The sequence below is a fragment of the Cotesia glomerata genome, linkage group LG1 (assembly GCF_020080835.1).
Source record: "Cotesia glomerata isolate CgM1 linkage group LG1, MPM_Cglom_v2.3, whole genome shotgun sequence".
Classification (NCBI taxonomy): Eukaryota; Metazoa; Arthropoda; class Insecta; order Hymenoptera; family Braconidae; genus Cotesia; species Cotesia glomerata.
This window is the reverse complement of record NC_058158.1, coordinates 3,034,090-3,054,364: the sequence shown is the minus strand read 5'-3', so window position 1 is coordinate 3,054,364 and position 20,275 is coordinate 3,034,090. Positions and strand designations below refer to the sequence as shown.

Sequence of the window (20,275 nt, the reverse complement as noted above, 5' to 3'; positions counted from 1 at the left end):
AGTTTATAATTTTAAATTTTATACGCTAAAGACATGATTGGTTGACAAAATATCGGTATAGCAGAATTTACAAGAATAATAATTAATTGAATGATAATGAATTTTTTGTCTAACTCGATAAAATGATCGAAAATTTATTTTTCATTCCTCAATATTAAATTTAACAATTTTTTTTTTTTTTCTAAGGAACAAATATATTTTAAATTAACTGAAAAATTATTGGTAATTATTTCTATAAATTAGAGCGCATTGATAATCTTTGACATGAAAGATAATTCATGGAGTAATCAAATTAAATAAAACAATTAAGTATAAAATATACTAACGTTTATTGTAAATCGTTCAATAATTTTTACAAATAAATTCTATTAGTGTAATTAAAGTTAATAATAAAAATAAAAAAAATGTCGGCGGGTTACTCCGGTGATCAGCAATTTGAAGAGACGCCATTACTGTATTCTTCTAGAGAAAAAAAAAGTTTGTATTTTTATTTATTTATTTAATTATATTTATTGCTATATATTGTACTATACAATCGTTATTAATTTTTGACGTAAATTGGTTAAAATTTTTTTCAATCAGAAAAGTTTCAAAATTTAAAGATAAAAAAAAAACTATTGAGGAGCTTAAATGATAATTTCATTTGATAGATTGTATAAAAAAATGGTAAATAAATTTTAATCATTTTAGTTTTTAAATGTCTGCTGATTTTAGTATTATTAAAAATGTAAAATATTTTTCAATTAATTTGAAAAGTAATAAAAGAATATCTCATTGTAAAATACAATTGTCCACGTTAAGTATTTCGAAGCAAAATTCCTGGAAGGATTTATTTTCAATTACAAGTCTAGACAGACTAAAATAACTATTGTATTGAAATCATAGTACGGCATCGGTAGTTTTTCAAAATAATAGACATACGTTTACATACCGAGGCCTTATTAACAGTCTCATTGCTTAATTACCTTCAGGCACCAAAATTTAGCATACGCTTTTGCTATATCTCGTTAGGTCCTTTAGTAGAAGGTCCTTCAAAATGACTCGTCATCCCTTCTCTATAGCCTTATCTAAATCCCTCTTTATTAAGGATCAAGCTACTTTTTTCGTCCAATCAGAGTCTTTTATTCCCCTCTTCCCCATTGAAATTTCATTTTTGCGACAAAATTTCAGCATTTTAGTCCTCAGGCCCAAGTTTACCCCTACCCTTGCAAATTTTCACAGACGAGCCCTTAAATACCGGGCTTCCTGCGTTGTGGAAGCAGTTTTTCTGAGATTAAAATTTTTCTGAGCCCTTAAAATTTTGTTAGTCGACAGTAATTTTTTTTAACTTGCTCTTGTGTTTATACTTGTTATAATTTCATATTTAATAGTCGAGTCCTAGAATCAGTGTTCACTCAGCAGCGAGTCAACCAGTCATCATTGAGTAAGAGTATAACTTTCAAATAAATTAAAAAATATTTTTTATTGTTCGATTATTTAATTTTGAATCTAAATTTTTATTTTATTTTTCGCAATATATTTTTCAAGTCTAGTTGATTTTTACATAATTTTATATTTATTGTAAATTTAGTTAAAGTTTTAAGTTATTTAATTTTTTAATATTAAATTACTAATATCACGATTTAAACAAATTCTTTACTTATTTTTGAGTAAAAATTTTCAAATCAATCAATTTTTTTTTTAATTTTTAATCAAAAAAATTAATCAAAAAATTTAATTTTATTCAACATTTTTTTAGAATTAAAATTTTTTTATAAATATTTAAAATTTTATTTGGAATTAAAATTAACAACTATTTAAAGAATATTTGAGTAATCACATTGATTTATTTTTTTTAGAAATAATTATTGTGTGTTTGTGGTTGCTCATGAATCGCTTCATAAATTTCAGCATCGGTCAAAAATTATAGACAATTGTAATTCCAATCGCACGATATCTCTGTACTATGCTGATAATATCATAGTACTCAGCATAACGTGCCATCGTGATTGCTGCTTCATCACTATTTAATAATAATAATAATTATAAATAAATTGCATCTTTTCGCAAATAACATTAAGCATGTGAATTTTAATTAATAATTTAAAACATTTGTAACTTCAGTCACCAGTTACTGGTAGTACTATATCGATAAAAGTATGATACTACATTGTAACTGTGTGTTTGCGGTTACTTGATCATCGCTTCAGAAATTTCAGCATCATTCAGATCTTCATCATTATTTAGTATTAATAATTTTTAATCAATCATAGTAATACCGATAACGGCATTAGGTCGTAGTAAATGTAAGTAAATCATATTCTGGGAAGTCATTAATTTTTCATCGCTTCAATATTTTTGACATCATTCATTAACAAAATAACATTGTAATAATAGTTATTTTAGTTACTCAGTACAAGTTGTACTATATATCGATGGAAATTTAGTATTTCTGATACTGAGTGATCGGGATAACTTTTTCATCGACTTAAAATATTCATAAGCATTCATTGATATTTTTAAAATGGTTTAATTAATTACTTACTAAGAGATAAAAAATATATCCACTAAAGAAATCTCGTAATTTAATTTTATATTTAAAAGTTACTGATTTTTTAAAAATTAATTTTCAAATTGAATTTTATTAATGAGATTTTAATATTGGTAAAAGTAATTTTAATTGAAATTAATTTAATAATTACTCAGATAAAATATTTTGAATCTTCTCTTAAGTAACCATGATAGCTTCAGCAGCATTAATTAATCTTGACAATCGCAATCTTAAGAACTAGGTACTGGTTGTACGTTATTTAGATTCAAATACAGTACATCACGTACTCAGTAGTTACGATTGCATTTTCATTGCTTCAATAGTCTTCAAACTCCGATTACTTGGTATAGCTTGTACTATACGGATTGAAGTATATATAGTAAGGCATCACTGAGTATTTGCAGTTGCTTTATTACCGCTTCAACATCCTATGATCAATACATTGTATTTTATCAATTTAATACTTTTCAGCGCCAAAAAAAATTTTAAAAAGTCATCTCAGTTACTTGGCACAGGTCGTACTATATTTAAATAAAAATAAGTACACCTAGTGCTGAGTAACAGGGGTGACTTCTTCATCGCTTCAAAATCTCATCGCTTAATTTTTGCTTTTAATCACTTAAAATAAGTATCTTTAGTGCCATCTATTGAAATTTATCAATTGTCTCGATTATTCAGTATAGTGTGCATTCATTAATTTTTAACAATCACAATCGCAATTACTTGGCATCAGTCGTACCGTGTGGAAAATTAAACATAGTACTTCTGGTACTGAGTAACCAGGATTGCTGGTTTATCACTTCAAAATATCTAAATAAAACATGAGCGCAATAACCTTGTATGGATTGGACTAGATAATTCATAACATAGTATGTAATATTGATAATTCCATATTTCAAGCACTAATTATTATATTTTAAATTTTAATTCTGATTACTTGGTAAGAACCGTACTATATAAAAAATAATCTACTTTTAGTACTTTTAGTATTGAGTAACCATGGTTGCTTCTTTATCGCTTCAATCTATAGTTTACATTTGATTTGACGGAGCAATTATAATTACTTACTATGACGTATTTTGTTGTATAATTTATTAAATATACTTCAGCCTAATAATAAGTCACTACATGTGCTATTTATAATTTTATTTTCAGTATCATCTACTCACATTAATCAATTGTAATGCCAATTACTCGGTACGACTTGTACTATACAGATTGAAGTATATACTACTGCGTTACTGAGTAGTTATCGTTGTTTTTCCATCGCATTGACAATTTCATTTTCAGCTAAATTCATTGATACTCAATAATTTCATTCGCAGTTACTTAGTACGAGTTGTACTATGTATAAAATTAACACACAGTAGGGGAAGGAGGGGGGGGGGGCAAAATGAACCCCTTAAGAAAAAAATGTTGATATCCTTAGTGTTTTTCTCTGGTTTTACTTTTTTTTAGTCCCTTGCCAAGTATTTGACCTCAAATTGCTCTATTCATTAAAAATGAAAAATTGAAAATGTGGGGCAAAATGGGCCACCTTCAGAAAATTTTTATGATATGAGTTTTTCAGCTTGTTTTACTTTTTTTGCCTTTTACTGAGTTTATGGTATTAATTTTTTTTGTGTATATCGAAATTAAAAAATTGAGAAAAGTGGGGTAAAACGGGCCCCCCAAAAAACTCAATATGTTTCTTACTTGTTTTATATTTTGAATTTTTTTTATTATGTATTCAGTATAAAAAATTAGGATAACAATAGACCCTAAAAAGCCATCCCTGCAACTTTCCGCTAACTCCATACCTAAGCGCTCCACATTTCTCGCCAAAAGCAATATAAATCAGGTAAAAAATGTCGGAGTAATTAAAAAAAAAACGCGTTTTTTGAATTATTCCGACAACGGTATCTCTCAAACTAATCAATCAATTTCAGTCGCGTTAACGGCGATCAACGCGGGTTTCTAAGCTTAAAAGCCGAGATCAGTTTTTTGAATCGATTGGTGTAGTGAAGCCAATAAAAATGTATCACAAAAAAAAAAACAATTTTTTAGAATTTTTTTGACGATATCTCACAAATGAATTAACCGATTTAAAAAAAAATTAAAGGCATTCTATGCAGTCTTTCTAGAAAAAAAAGATTATTTATCACTAACCAAACAATCGGACGTGAAATTTCAAAGATATGTTAAAAAAATACTTTTTTTAATTTTTTAAAATTAAATATCTCTTGAACCATTCAACCGATTTTGACGTTATTGGCGGAGATTGAAGTGATTTTTTAAGCTCTAAAAATCATCTCGTTGAATCAAAAACGATCCAGGAATAAATGTCGGAGTTATGTAAGAAAAAAAAAAACACTTTTTCCCAAATATTTTGTTCACGATACCTCACAAACGAATCGACCTATTTTGATCACGTTGACAGCAATCGAGGCAGTTTTTTAAGCTTAAGAGCTGATGAGTTTTGGAAAACGATTGATTCAGCAGATTAAAATTTATTCAAAAAAAAAAAAACATTTTCTAAAAATTTTATTTTCGAGATTACTCAAAATCTATTGGCCCGAATTACCTTAAATATTATAAAATATTTAGGGGCAAAGAAATTCTTTCGATTGCTGTCAATCCCGTTTGAATCAGTCGAGCCGTTTAAAAGTTATGAGAGGTTTACGTTCATACACACACACACACACACACACACACACACACACACACACACACACACACACACACACACACACACACACCATCGCAAAAATAGTCAGGGAAGCTTCTGTAAAATAAATAGTTTTTTAACAAAAAATATAGTAAATAATGCTGTTATTTAACTCGCGACCTTGTTCGTACTTTACCTATATAATTTTTTCTATAATTAAAAAATTCTAGAACACGTTTAACTGAAAAATATTCTTTGGTTTTTAAAGTCTAATCAGCCCATTATACCTCCCAAACACTTCGAGAGTTAAAAATGTTAGGGGCCCATTTTGCCTCTAGGGGCCCATTTTGCTCCCCTACTTCCTGTACTAAGTAATTGTAAGTGTTTAATCATCACTCCATAACATATAAATTAAGTTATCAAAATTAATTAAAAGTGATCCCAATAACTTGGTGTGACCAAGTTATTATGGTGATTTCATCATCGCTTCATAATCTTTCAGCGTAATTTATTGGTACTCAAGGCTTGCAATCGTAGTTCCTTGGTAAGGGTCGTACTGTATTAAAACAAAATAAAGTACACCCATTACTGAGTAAACATGGTTATTTCTTCATGATTTTAATCTTCAATATCATTTAACTACATCAATTACAATAACTTACTATGCCTCATATGTCATATAGTTTAAAATATAATTATATAAATAAGTAAATCGCTATATATTTGCTTTTTATCATTTCATTTTTAGCATCATCTATTAACACTATTCAATTGTAATCCCAATTACTCGGTACGGCTTGTACTATACAGATTGAAGTATATAGTACAGCGTTAGTACTGAGTAGTCGCGATTACTTTTTCATCGCATTGACAATTTTATTTTCAGCAACATTCATTGATACTCAGTAATTTCATTCGCAGTTACTTAGTACGAGTTGTAATATGTGTAAAATAAATATACAGTACTTCCTGTACTAAGTAATTGTAAATGTTTAATCATCACTTCATAACATATAAATTAAGTTATCAAAATTAATTAAAAGTGATCCCGATTACTTGGTGTGACTTGTAATATAAGAATTGAAGCTTATAGTACAGAGAATGTCAAGTCATCGCAATTACTTCATCATCGCTTCATAATTTTTCATATAAATTTTTCAAATGAAAGGTCTCAAATAGTATAACATCAGGATGAGCTTATATTGTTAAAAATATCATTTGTGAACAAAATACAATGTAATTTCCTAATTACACTGTAAATCGAAGTGTTTTAAAAGTGACTACAATGCTTCAAGATAGGAAAAAAACACTTTATGTGTTTTGTTAAAACACTTGGATTTACAGTGTATTGATATTTTTTTATTTATAAGTTCATCCTGACGTTACGCTCACCGAGACCTTTTATTTGAATACGCTCATGAATTTTTCATATATTTTATATATATGATATTACTGATGTTAGTGAAATATATAAAATATATAAAAAATTTGTGTGGGTATTCAAATGAAAGGTCTCGATGAGTATAACATCAGAATGAGCTTATATCTTTAAAAATATCATAAGTGGACAAAATACAATGTGATTTTTTAATTATTGACATTTTTAAAGCTACAAGATTTAAAGGGAGATTGAACGGAACTTGGCGCCAGATTCTACCAAATCTGTAGATACACGAGTACACAGTAAAAAAATTTTCGTCATTGCGTAAAGTGTAAAAATGTTTGTGTAGGATTTAACATTTAAGTGTGTAGAATTTAACATTTTAGTATGTTGATTTAACACAATAGAGTGTTGATTCAACACAAATTGTGTAAAAAAAGTCATCAACACAAATTTTTGTGTTAAATTTGACGAAAAATTTTTTACTGTGTACTACACTGTAAAAACTTGCAGAGTGAACGCGGAGTGAATGAAGAGTGAATGATTTTAATTGATTCACTCCCTACGCGGAGTGATTAATTACTTCACTCTGGAACTCCGAGTGATGAGAGTGAAATGGGAGTGAAATTCACTCCCGATTTTTTACAGTGTATTATTCAACTATTTCTGATTTATGTTCAATTTTTTTAACCTTGGTAATTTCAAGTACTACATAGTGCTAGGTCCGAGCTATTTACTGTTCACCCAATCCCATTTAGTGACTGTGATTGTTACTTCATCTTTTGATCGCAACTTATAATTACGAATACTTTTCTACAGCACAAATAACTGTAAGATATTTTTTGCAAGAAGATCTAAGTCTTTAAGTAAAAAACAACTTTCTACACAGTCTGAGTATTTGCAGAGGATTTTATTGTAGTAAAGTCGGAAAATTCCAATATTAATCCTATTCTCATTGGCAATTTAAATAATCGTCAACTTAAAGTAAATAATGAAGAAGATCCTCATCATTTAAATACCCTGGATGTAGAACAATTGATTTTTGTCCTTAAAATTTAACTGCATATTTTTTTCTTATTTGCATTTTCATTCTATGTAGGGGAAGGGGGAGGGGGCAAAATGGGCCCCTAGGGGAAAAATGGGCCCCCTAATATTTTCAATATCCAAAAATATTTGGGGGCAAAATGGGCCCTCAACATTTTCAACTCTCGAAATGTTTGGGAGGTATAATGGGCTGATTAGACTTTAAAAACCAAAGAATATTTTTCAGTTAAACGCGTTCTAGAATTTTTGAATTATATTAGGTAAAGTACGAACTATGTCGCGTTTTGAATAACAGCATTATATACTATATTTTTTGTTAATAAACTATTTATTTTACAGAAGCTTCCCTGACTATTTTTGCGATGGTGTGTGTGTGTTTGTGTGTATGAACGTAAACCTCTCATAACTTTTAAACGGCTCGACTGATTCAAACGGGATTGACAGCAATCGAAAGAGTTTCTTTGCCCCTAGATATTTTATACTATTTAAGGTAATTCGGGCCAATAGATTTTGAGTAATCTCAAAAATAAAATTTTCAGAAAATGATTTTTTTTTAAATAAATTTTAATCTGCTGAATCAATCGTTTTCCAAAACTAATCAGCTCTTAAGCTTAAAAAACTGCGTCGATCGCCGTCAACGCGATCAAAATCAGTCGATTCGTTTGTGAGGTATCGTGAACAAAATATTTGGGAAAAAGTTTTTTTTTTTCTTACATAACTCCGACATTTATTCCTGGATCGTTTTTGATTCAACGAGATGATTTTTAGAACTTAAAAAAATCACTTTAATCGCCGCCAATAACGCCAAAATCGGTTCAATGGTTCGAGAGATATATAATTTTAAAAAATTAAAAAAAGTATTTTTTTAACACGTCTTTGAAATTTCACGTCCGATTGTTTGGTTAGTGATAAATAATCTTTTTGTTCTAGAAAGACTGTGTAGAATATCTTTAATTTTTTTTAAATCGGTTAATTCATTTGTGAGATATCGTTGTCAAAAAAATTCTAAAAAATTGTTTTTTTTTGTGATACATTTTTATTGGCTTGACCAATCGATTCTAAAAACTGATCGGTTTTTAAGCTTGGAAACCCACGTTGATCGCCGTTAACGCGATTGAAATTGGTTGATTAGTTTGAGAGATACCGTTGTCGGAATAATTCAAAAAACGCGTTTTTTTTAAATTACTCCGATATTTTTTACCTGATTTATTATTGCTTTTGGCGTGAAATGTGGAGCGCTTAGGTATGGAGTTAGCGGGAAGTTGCAGGGATGGCTTTTAGGGTCTACTGTTATCCTAATTTTTTATACTGAATACATAATAAAAAAATTCAAAATATAAAACAAGTAAGAAACATATTGAGTTTTTTGGGGGGCCCGTTTTACCCCACTTTTCTCAATTTTTTAATTTCGATATACGCAAAAAAATTAATACCATAAACTCAGTAAAAAGCCAAAAAGAGTAAAACGAGCTGAGAAACTCATATTATAAAAATTTTCTGAAGGTGGCCCATTTCGCCCCACATTTTCAATTTTTTTTTTTTTAGTGAACAGAGCAAATTGAGGTCAAATACTTGGCAAGGGACTAAAAAAAATAAAACCAGAAAAAAACACTAAGGATATCAACATTTTTTTCTTAAGGGGCCCCCATTTTGCCCCCCCCCCCTGCCCCTGTATAGATTTTTTGGAAATCTAATACTCTGTTGCCAAGGCTAACGCATATAAATTTTGACGAGTTAATAACAAAAATAATTGGGCATTATAGTTTTAAATTATGTTCGATACCGAGATTAAAAGTTTACTCTAATAAAAATTTGTTGTAAATAAGAGAAAAATAAATATTTTGAAACGTATAATAAATAATAAATGAATTTTTATTTTTATTACACCTCTTCAGTCGATGAATAACTGTTGGTGAATTTTTATTGAGTTATGTAAGCAAACAAATAATTTTAAAATACTAACAAACCTTGATAATTATTCACGCATCATTTTATGCAACATTTTAGCGTGGAAATTCGGATAAATGTTTGGCAATAAATTTTAATTATGACTAGTATCCACCTAAATAAACTAATTTTTAAAATTATATAAGTTCTCCAGCGAAAATAAAATATCTGTGTTAATGAAAATCAAATAATTTAATTGCGGATTCTTTTGTTAAATTATTGTTTATTACAAGTAAATTTACCATAAATGAATATATTTATTAAGTTAACATACAATTTTCAAATAATTTTTAATCACATTTTAAGATTAAAAAATATTCGCCACGATAAAAAATTTTTAATCCTTTCAAATTATTTTCAATCATATTTTGAGGATTAAAAGTTTTCCGCAATATTGTAAATATTTCCCTCCAATGACATCCACCGGTTATCAAGCATGCACAGACGCTAACGGATGTAATTGCACCTCAGTTCACTTTCGATCATCAGAATTAACACACCGCGGGTTTACTGGATTTAAAACGTCGCTTTGACAATTAAATGTTTGTTTTATTATTTTAATAATTTATTCAAAAATTATTTTAGCAGACTTGTTAGTAATGTACAAAGTATTTTTGAATAAATTTAAGTCACGTGAGTTTAGCAAATATTTAATCATTTTAAAACTTCATTATTTTAAATTAATCATGATTTGTCTCATTAATCAATTCCCGTAAATGATAGCATCAATTCCCAGATCGTAAATGATAGCATGATTAATTTTCCACAATTCTAATTGACGATTTTAATCCTTTTTATATTTTTTATAATTCGCTAATATTAATAAAAAAAAAAAAAAATTAATTATTTTTCTCGACAAAAAATATAAAATACTATTTTTTTACGTGGCAACAATATTTACTACAATTTCATTAAATATCAACAAATGTCTAACCTGCGGTTTATAGTTAAAAGTCTTAAATTTCCGTAATAATAAATGTCGAGTTACTAATAGAATTATCGTTCATTTATTACTATTTTTCTGCTAACCGATCGCATTATGTAATTCATTATCGCATAAAAAATACTAAAAAAAAAAAAAATTAACAATTTAAAAAATTAAAAAATTCGATTTTTTAAATTTAGTTGGCATAGTAATAAACATTTATTGTTTCTTTGTTTTTAATATATTTACTTAAAAATAATTTCAAATGAAACTATCAAATCTCACTTGTATCGTCAAAAAAACTAGTCATAATATAGCAGTAAAAAAAATTAGTGACAATTGTCATGAATTTGAAATGGTTGAGTGAGTAATTTTTCACGTCAATTTAAATAAATAATATTGACATTTTTATTAATATAATTAAAAACTAATATCGATTGTTTTAGTTTTAAATGACAATTTATTTTAAATAATTTTTATATTAAATACTTAAAAAAAAAATTAAGTCCTCATAAAAAAATTACAAATTACAGAATGGATACCAACACGCGTGGTAATATGCATAATGATGTTCACATGCTGCTGGACGAGCTATATGTGTCGATTACAGATGAGTATCCTCGCAGTGCCAATGATAAAAACTCTTGAAGATCAGCAATCATCAAATGGAGCGTGTGCGGAGCAGGAGACTTCAAAATCGCGAAGATCTGTTTTTATTGACAGCGAAGATTCTTCTGAAGATTTTAATAAAAATGGAAACTTCACTCACGTGTTTTTACCTCGGAAAATAAATACGACGGATGCGGTATTATTATCAGATGACAATGATAATACGTATTACAATTACACGGATGCGCTGATACTAGACACGCGAAAGTCAAAAAGAACGACGGGGTTCCACCTGTTCTCAAACGCGCCTTTCGAATGGACGCCATTTATACGGGGGCAATTAATATCTGCATATGCTTGGGGCAATGTTCCGGGTAATTTTCTTGGGGGGGTTCTCGCTCAGAAATTCGGCCCGCGAAGAGCCGTTCTCTGGTCCTCGATTCTTGCAAGTTTCGTATCGTTGGCCACGCCGATACTCGCCCAATTGTCATGGATAGCTTTGCTTTTGTCACGGGTAATTATCGGCTTGACTGGAGGTGTTACTTTTCCGGCGTGCCATACTCTGGTGGCAAAATGGTCACCGCCTGACGAAAAAGGGAGGTTTGTTTGGACACTCCAGGGTGGAACTTTTGGCTCGATATTTTTGTTCGGTATTATTTCGGGAATCGCGGAGAAAATAAACTGGGAGTCAGGTTGGTATATTCCGGCGTTGTCGATGATGGTCTGGATTGTTTTTTGGTGGTTTTTAGCCTATGATTCGCCGGAAGAGCATCCTTATATCAGTGAAAAGGAGAAACAATTTATTGTACAGTGAGTTTTTTATATTTTGGAAATCGACGGTCTAATTAGCAATTTGTCTAACTTCTTATTTTTTAAAGGGTGATTTTTTAACTTTTTGATGTAGCAATAATCCAATTATAAATTATTTGAATGATTCAAACCTAAATATTATATCTCTATTAGATAATAATATTAAATGCTTTTTTAAAGTGATAATAAATTTTGAACTAATTGTTTTTTTCGTATAAATAGAAGATTCTCTAAAATTGAGTTAGACAATTTGCTAATTAGAACGTCGAAATATTGATGGGAAATTGTTAAATTGTGAAAATTTTAAGTCCACATTCTTGATAAAATAACAAAATTAATTTTTTTATAAAATATAAAAATATTTGTTAAAATTTAACAAATCATTTATTAGAGACCACTTTTCAGTCCTTAACAAATATTTCTTAGTATTTAAAAAGATTTATTAATATTTAATAATTAAATATCAGATTTATTAAATACAAACAAATCATTTTAAATACTAAGAGATATTTGCTTAATACTAAAAAGTGATCTTTAATAAATGATTTGTTAACTGTGAACAAATATTTTTTGAAACAAATAAATCCTTCTATCAGTGTATCGTTTTTGATTTTATACTCCAAGCAGAATTTTCTATCAAGTTGAGGTTCTTTTTTCAATATAAATTAATTTTTTTATAATAATAAAAATTTTTTATAGATCGCTATCAGTTTCGGTCAACTTAGAAAAACCGTCTTTTAGCAACACGCCGATATTAAAAATACTAAAATCAATTCCTTTTATTTGCTTGGTCCTCTGCCATTTCGGAAACGTCTTTTTACTATTTTTCTATCAAAACGGCATGATGTTGTATCAAACAAAAGCTCTGGGGTTCAAATTAACCAAAGGAGGAGTCGTCTCAGGTTTACCCTGGGCAAGTAGAGTTTTATTCGCTTTCGTGTTTGGTTGGATTGGCGACACGATTAAACGGAAAGACAAGCTATCTGTTACGGCATTGCGGAAGTGCGCAACAGTATTTTGTAAATATTAATAAAATTATTTATTTTATTTTCAATTAATAAATAGAATTTTTTTACAGTAAGAGCAATCATAAATTGATAATGTTTAATTTTTTAGCTCATTTTCTGCCGGGAGTTTGTCTCATAATAGTCGGCTACCTCGGATGCTCGATGGTTTGGGCAAACGTCTTTCTAGTACTAGCATTAGGATTCAACGGCGCAGCGTCAATTTCAAACTTATCAAACAATCAAGACTTGTCACCTAATTACGCTGGTTTTCTTTATGGTATTATGAACACAGTTGGCTCCTTATCGGGAATCATGATTTCTCCGATTGTCGAAGAAGTGGCTGGCAAGTGGGGGGTAATTATTTATTAATATTTAAAAAATCATTTATCAGTTTAAATCTCATCTATTGCAACTTTATCATGCAAGTTATAAAATCTCAACAATTTAATTAAATCTGCCTACTACCTTTCGTGTCTGTCAGTATGTGATTAAATAATTATAGCGCGTAACTTCATAGGTAACTAATATCCGTGTCGCAGATATCACACTACATGCTATCATTAAAATTGACTTAATTATCAATTTAAAAACACTTCTAATAATTACAATGAATATTTTTAAAATAGCATCCAATCGAAAAGTGGCAAATACTATTTTGGATAGGAGCAATTGTTTGTATTACATGCATGGTAATATTTATCATTGGTGGAAGTGGACAAGTTCAAAGTTGGAACGAAGTACGATCAAATAATCCTCATAGACCTAATCCTACAAGTTCTAATCAGGAAGAGTCAACAGCAACCACAAAAACTTGAATACTTTTTAAGGATACTTAGCAACTAAATGACAATAATTATATACAAAAAAAAAATAATAAGATATTGTATGTGATATATAATGCGACTAAATAATTTAATTATTTTGCAAATTTAATAAATTACGATAAAAAATAAGTTTATAATTGGCGTGTACTGTGCATTGTCAATGGTTTCATGCGCGGATAATATTTTTGTATTTTTTTTAAATCCAACAGTACGACAGGAAGTATAGGATGATAGTTTTCTCATTATATAACACATAGCATATTAGCGTTATACAATTATATAGCTAGATATATAATAATACCCAATCTGTAACAAAAACTCTTGGAGTATTATTACGAAGGACACTTATTACGCTAATTATAATCTAATAATTTACAGATAATGATTTATGCTCAAGTATATTTGTTGTTTTTTATAATTGTATCTTCAAAATCTTTATTTTTTTTTTTGATGCATAAAAAGCAAGTTGTTAAATCAGGATACTTGAGTAAATAATTATATTAATTAAGATCGTACTAAATACATATTGTGAGCACATATTTTACCAACTAACTCCGCATATTCTTTAACTTCATTGCTGTCATCCTTTTTATCGCCAAACATTCGTCTTATTCCCTGTACATTTCTATATGTCATTTTTCCGCGATAATAAACTCGTACCTGTTATTGATAAATTGGTAGTTATTATTTTTATTAAATTATGATGTTTAGAGATTTAATTTGATTAGAAAAAATTAAATAATTAAACCATACCTGCATTAAAGCGTCGTTATTAATTACACCGTCTTCGTCAAGTGCATCCAAATCATCATTAAGTCTTGAGTATTTGGTTTCATTTAATTTAGGTATGCACTTTTCAATGTTAAACCACGAGTACGTTTCCGGGCAGAGTAATTTCGAGGGACGCATTTTAGCTTTGTAACGCATTTTTGGAATTGTGTGGATGTAGTAACCCATATAATAATATTTCAAGTCGGGAGCTGTTTTATTTAATTCTCTTACTAATCGTACTTCCATTAGAGAGCTGTAACAATTATTTGTTATTGATTTTATGGATCATTAAAATTACAGTTTATGAAGTTGCGTAACCTCGGTAATAATTGCTGATTTTTTTAAAAAAGTAGAACGATAAAAATAATACAATGAAATTAATGATTCAAGGCAATAAATCCTTCAAAAATTATTGACTGATGTTAAAAAATAAAAAAGTAATTTTTATTTAATAATTTATAACTAGCAACCTTGCAGTCACTATGTGACTGCTGTTGCTTGTGAACTATAAATAAATAAAATTTTACTTTATTAAATAATGACTTTTGTTATATTGCACTGTACTTTCTTAAATATTGACGTTTTTAAAGATATAAACTCATTTTGATGTTACACTCATCGAGACCTTTCATTTGAGTACCCACATGCATTTTGATATATTTTTCATATATACATATATATAATATATATAAATATATGAAAAATTGATGTGGGTACTCAAATGAAAGGTCTCGATGAGTGTAACATCGGGATGAGCTTATATCTTTAAAAATGTCAATAGTTCACGAAATACAAGGTCATTTCTTAATTATGTATCTAGAAATAGAGCATTTTCGAATGCAGCCTAAGTACTTATCATAATAAATTGACTATCGGTGAGAATGAAATGAAACCTTGAAATTAAAGTCAAGACTTTTGCAATGACACTAAATTTCACTAAAAAACCGATTTTATCATATGACTATTCTGGAAACAAAATTTTTCTTATTCTCTTAATAACATAGATTTAAAAAAAAAAAAGAAAATTATTTAATTTAAAAAAAATATCTAATGGGTTGAGAGAAAAAAAAATGAATTTTATCTTAAATAATCACCTGTAAGTACCGAGTGAAAGAAATGAATATTCAGGATCATAGAAAAAATAAACACTTGACACACATGATGGTAATATATCAATAACTCCTACGGCCATTAAATTATTATTAAGCCAATATTGTTGGTGAAATGAACCGTATCCCAGTGGTGGTCCAGATTCAGGATTCCAGTGCTATAAAATTAATTAAACATTAATAGTTGTATCTGTATGCAATGAAAATTAGTTTTACTAATTTTCAGTTTTTTAAAAATATTCCAAGCCAAAAATATATAAAATACGATTGATAAATGATAAAATAATTACTTTTAAAGGAGTTTTCCCTAAAAAATTAAGGAATGACTGTTTATCACATTCGTCCTCCTCATCATTATGTACAGCAATTTGATACTTTTTAAATAATTCTACACTTTGATCCAAAGTATCCATAAATTCTTCTGATGACACTCGTACTAATTTCACCTTAAAAAATAAATAATATTTTTAATAAAATATTCTTACAAATAAACGGAGCAAAATATAAATAAAAATAAATTACTTGTAACTCATTAACACCATCGGAAATATTATTTAATAACTCGTCGATAGTTTTAGTTTTATTTTTATCTTTTTTTTTCTTATAATAAGATTCAATCTCTTCCAAAGTCTTGCCTTTCGCTAGTAGCCGGCTTCTCGCTCTTTCAATCCTAATTAATTTAGCCTTTCTAGGCAAGTCACTGTCTGAATTACTCGCTGCTGGCTCTTTAGTATTTACTTTATCACTTTTACTACACGAGGAATTTGCTAGACTATTAACAGACTCATGAGTATCTTGAACCATTGTCACAGGTTGCCATTGAGTATTATCAATTTCATTGTTTACTTGTTGATGACTATTGACATGATCATTATGGTCCGAGCTTTGAGTACAAGAATCACGTTTAGTACCACAATCAACATCTACAGACATTTTTTCTCCTTCTAAAATATCTAATTTATTTCTCGTCGCATGCTCGGCGTAATCTGGCTCCATTATATTACAGATATCTAGAAAAATTTATATTAAAAAACAATTATCAGTTAAGATAAGAATAGTTTTTAGAACTAATGCTTCATGTCTAATATAAATTATTATATCTATTAAACAAGGTTAATTGCTATTAATTTACCAATAACCACTTACCTATATCATTGAGATTATTATGATGAATTTTAGTTCTTTTACTTCTTTTTTCATTGTAATCTTCGTCTTTTTTTCCTTCTTTCAAAAATTTTGTTACACGTTTTATTATTTTTTTTTGTGATTTTGTGACAATAAAATTTAATGCTTCACATCTGTAATTGAATAAATAACGTGATATTACTTAAAAGTGCCTTAAAGATTCATCGATAATTATTCTATTAAATATACACGTGTTTCACTTTTTAAACTTTTTTATCCACAAAGAACAAATTGGAAATTTATTTAAAAAAAAATGCCAATCTTTTATGAATAATGGAATTAATTAATTGTTCAAATAAAATCGCATTCTTAAATTCATTTTTTCAGAAATCAAAAAGTTGGACATTTGACAATTTAATTTTTTTTTTATTTAATGCTAAAAAAAGTATTTTTAGAAAAATTGTTTCCATTTTTTTGTACGTATTTTTTCGTATAATTATTCAGTTGTTAAAAATGATAAAAAAAATGAACCTGAATTTAACAAAAGACATCTAACAATTTTTTAGATTTTTATAACAACTATATTACAATGAAAAAAATTTAGTAAAATAAATTCACTTGTAGAAACTTCAAAAAATTATTAGTGCGAATTTTAAAAAATATGTTTTTTTTAATAATTGATTGATTATAAAAATTCAAAAAATTTTCAAATGTCTGCTAATTTCAGTATCATAAAAAAAATCGTTAGATGTCTTATTAATATAATTAATTAAAATCTGAAATAATTACTTAATAGTATACATAGGACAGCATGTTTCATCGTTTAGTGGCTTGTAACAATAACAACCACTTCTTCTCCAGCCTCTGTCTATTAACGATTGATAATCTTGAACTGTCAGTGAATGTGCCCACATACCTAAAAATGAAAGTAACATATTTTAATAAAAAAAAAAAAAATAAATAAATAAATAATAATTCTTTTAAGAATATAAAATTCATAATTGGTTAATTACCATGTCGTTTATAAGAATTGCGTTTTTTACAATAACCACATGAATATTTACGAGATACATCAGTAAAATAATAATCAACAACGCTAAACATATTTACTGCCATAGTATTTATAGAATAATTTTTTTTTATTTATCAGTATAATTATTAACTTAAATAAATATTTCTTATAATTTTTTAAAATAGAATGACCAGACGTACAACATCAATATATTATTGTATTTGTCATTTAAAAAACGGTCTAATCATGGAAAACAATTAATTAATACACACACACGTTTATATCGCACACTGCAGACAATATGAAACAGTAGAATTTCTTATTTTATTTTTTTTCTTTATTTATTACGGTTGTTATTGTTATTATTATAAAAAAAGACACAATGACGCCATTTTCCCTAGGGAAAAATTTAATTACTAGATTTTAACTTTAAACTTTCTATTTTACGTTTTTTAACCAAACTTTTTTTTTGTCTAAATTTTTTTAGAAACAATAACAATTTAGTTGTTCACTGAGAATTTCATTAATAATTGTAATCAGTTAACTACATATTTATGTGGAATAAATAAAAATTATTTTAGATAACAGTCTTACCAACTATCGGTAAAAAATTTTTGTAAGCGCGTGTCTGGTTAATGACGACGCTGATTGTAAATGCCTTTGACTTATTTTATTACATAATTTATGTGTTTTTAAATAATTAATAAGTAGCTATAAAATTGGAAAACAGAAATTTTTACAATTATGAGTACATTATTTTTTATATTTTTCATCAATAACACGCATTAAGTTCATAAAAACATAAAAAATGACCCTCAATCATTCAAAGTAAAATATGGCGCAGTAAGTTTATTCTAATTACAAGAATAACTTTTTAATTTTCTTATTTTTACAACAAAATTAGTAATTGCAATTAAAAATTCAATTATTTTTAAGCAAAAAATAAATTTTTAACTTAAGAAAAAAAATTATTTATTTAAACTACGCGGGATATCTTCAGATCTTGTTCCGTTAAAGTTCGAAGTTTGCCGAAATTCAAGCGGGAGTCGGCGCATAAAATGGCGTCAGTGGAGTCGATAGTACCAAGCTGCGCGGGTGTCACAGATGTATTTTAAATGATTTTCATTATTAAATTGTCATAATTAATGAAAATATATATTTAAAAGCAATCTTTAGCAGTCGAGTATCATTTTGATGTATAAATTATATATTTTTATCCGTAAAAAATGTCCGATGTCTTCAATAAAAAATTTTTATTTTCAGCTTGCGAAAATTCTAGACTAGTTGGTAAATATGTATTTAATTTATGAAAGTTAAGTTAGCCGACATTTAAAAATTTTTTAGAATTTTTTTTTATTGAAAAAATGATTAAAAAAAATAGAACAAAAATTTCACGTGTAAAAAACTTTAAAAACTGTAAGTGCAATTTTAAAAAAATATTTTTTTATTCTAATTTAATTATCAAAAAAAAAATCAAAAAATTAAAATCGTCGGCTAACTCTAGTAGTTAGTTACAGATTTTCTAGTGTATAGGCGTGATAACGCCCCTTTACACTCCTAAGCCTTATCGTTTGCTTAGTTCCCTGTTGAAAATCTCCAGTAAGATCCCATCAAAAGCGACAAAAGCCACTTAAAAACCAATAAAATTTATGGGTTTCTAAGTGGCTTTTGTCGCTTTTGATGGGATCCTATTGGAAATTTTAAACAGGGTTACTGCCTTATCATTGCGGCTGTGGACCGATTTGTGCCTTCTGTACCGTATTCACCCTGATCCTCACCACTCGGCTATTGGAACAGTAACATGGGAAAACCACAGAGAAAACCGAGAAAACCCATGTTAGTACAGTCGGAGTTGGGTTAAGTCTACAGTGATTGATAAGAAACTCTTCTTTATCGACCACTGGAGCACTAGGCCCTTCTCCTAGTGTGCAGAGATCCCTCGCGATAGCCAACGCCGACTAGAGTGGTCACCCATTCAAGTTGTTGCTTAAATGGGTGATCGCCCAAGTCAGGCGTGTGCCGCCCGGGTATCTCTGCCACTTCCAGAGGCTGGCAATGTAACGCACATGTTTTTAAATATAATTACTGAAAAATATTGGTGCATGCCGGGATCGAACCCGGGTCCCACTCTTTCGAAAAGCGGGCACCGAGCCGACTTTTTTTTTTTATTTTTTTTTTTTTATTCAAGCGTTTATTTATTTAAATCATTGATACATAGATATAAACATAATTCACAGGTATAAACGTAAGACCTGTTACTTAAAATAAATTGTCTACCTGGCCCATACGGGCTCTCATAGAGGATAACATAAATGATATTTCTTAATACCTGATAAGCCTCAGGGGCTGTACATAGTGAAGTAAATAATATAGTTTTTCTTATTCTTATTGTGTTAAATACATAAAGTGTTAATACATGATTTATACTAGTTAGCCTAAAAAAGAAACTTGATTTTCATAAAAAAGGCTTACGTTATTAGAAGCACCGTGCCGACTAGGCTATTACCAACCTCTAGGCTAACTTTAGTATTATA

General features: G+C 28.4%; 2 protein-coding genes across 3 annotated transcripts; one reads left to right on the top strand and one right to left on the bottom strand.

The window, feature by feature from the left end:
• The first annotated feature begins 10,011 nt into the window (after positions 1–10,011).
• LOC123261497 (sialin-like) lies at positions 10,012–13,861 on the top strand. 2 transcript variants are annotated; one of them, XM_044723111.1, is made up of 5 exons: positions 10,012–10,182; positions 11,008–11,893; positions 12,593–12,912; positions 13,010–13,254; positions 13,527–13,861. In XM_044723111.1, exons 1-5 carry the CDS (start codon positions 10,149–10,151, stop codon positions 13,713–13,715), a joined length of 1,674 nt encoding a protein of 557 aa, XP_044579046.1. In that variant the 5' UTR covers positions 10,012–10,148; the 3' UTR covers positions 13,716–13,861. The 2 variants fall into 2 exon arrangements, with proteins under 2 accessions (XP_044579046.1, XP_044579053.1); XM_044723118.1 differs by lacking the exon at positions 10,012–10,182 and adding an exon at positions 10,804–10,837.
• Positions 13,862–14,176: 315 nt separating this feature from the next.
• Positions 14,177–18,067, bottom strand: LOC123261510 (arginyl-tRNA--protein transferase 1). The gene is made up of 8 exons (XM_044723133.1): positions 17,743–18,067; positions 17,519–17,645; positions 16,751–16,902; positions 16,127–16,614; positions 15,895–16,050; positions 15,590–15,762; positions 14,478–14,748; positions 14,177–14,384 (listed from the first exon to the last, which is right to left on the bottom strand). The coding sequence occupies exons 1-8, from the start codon at positions 17,843–17,845 to the stop codon at positions 14,229–14,231; spliced, it is 1,626 nt and encodes a 541-aa protein (XP_044579068.1). The 5' UTR covers positions 17,846–18,067; the 3' UTR covers positions 14,177–14,228.
• Between the last annotated feature and the right edge of the window lie 2,208 nt (positions 18,068–20,275).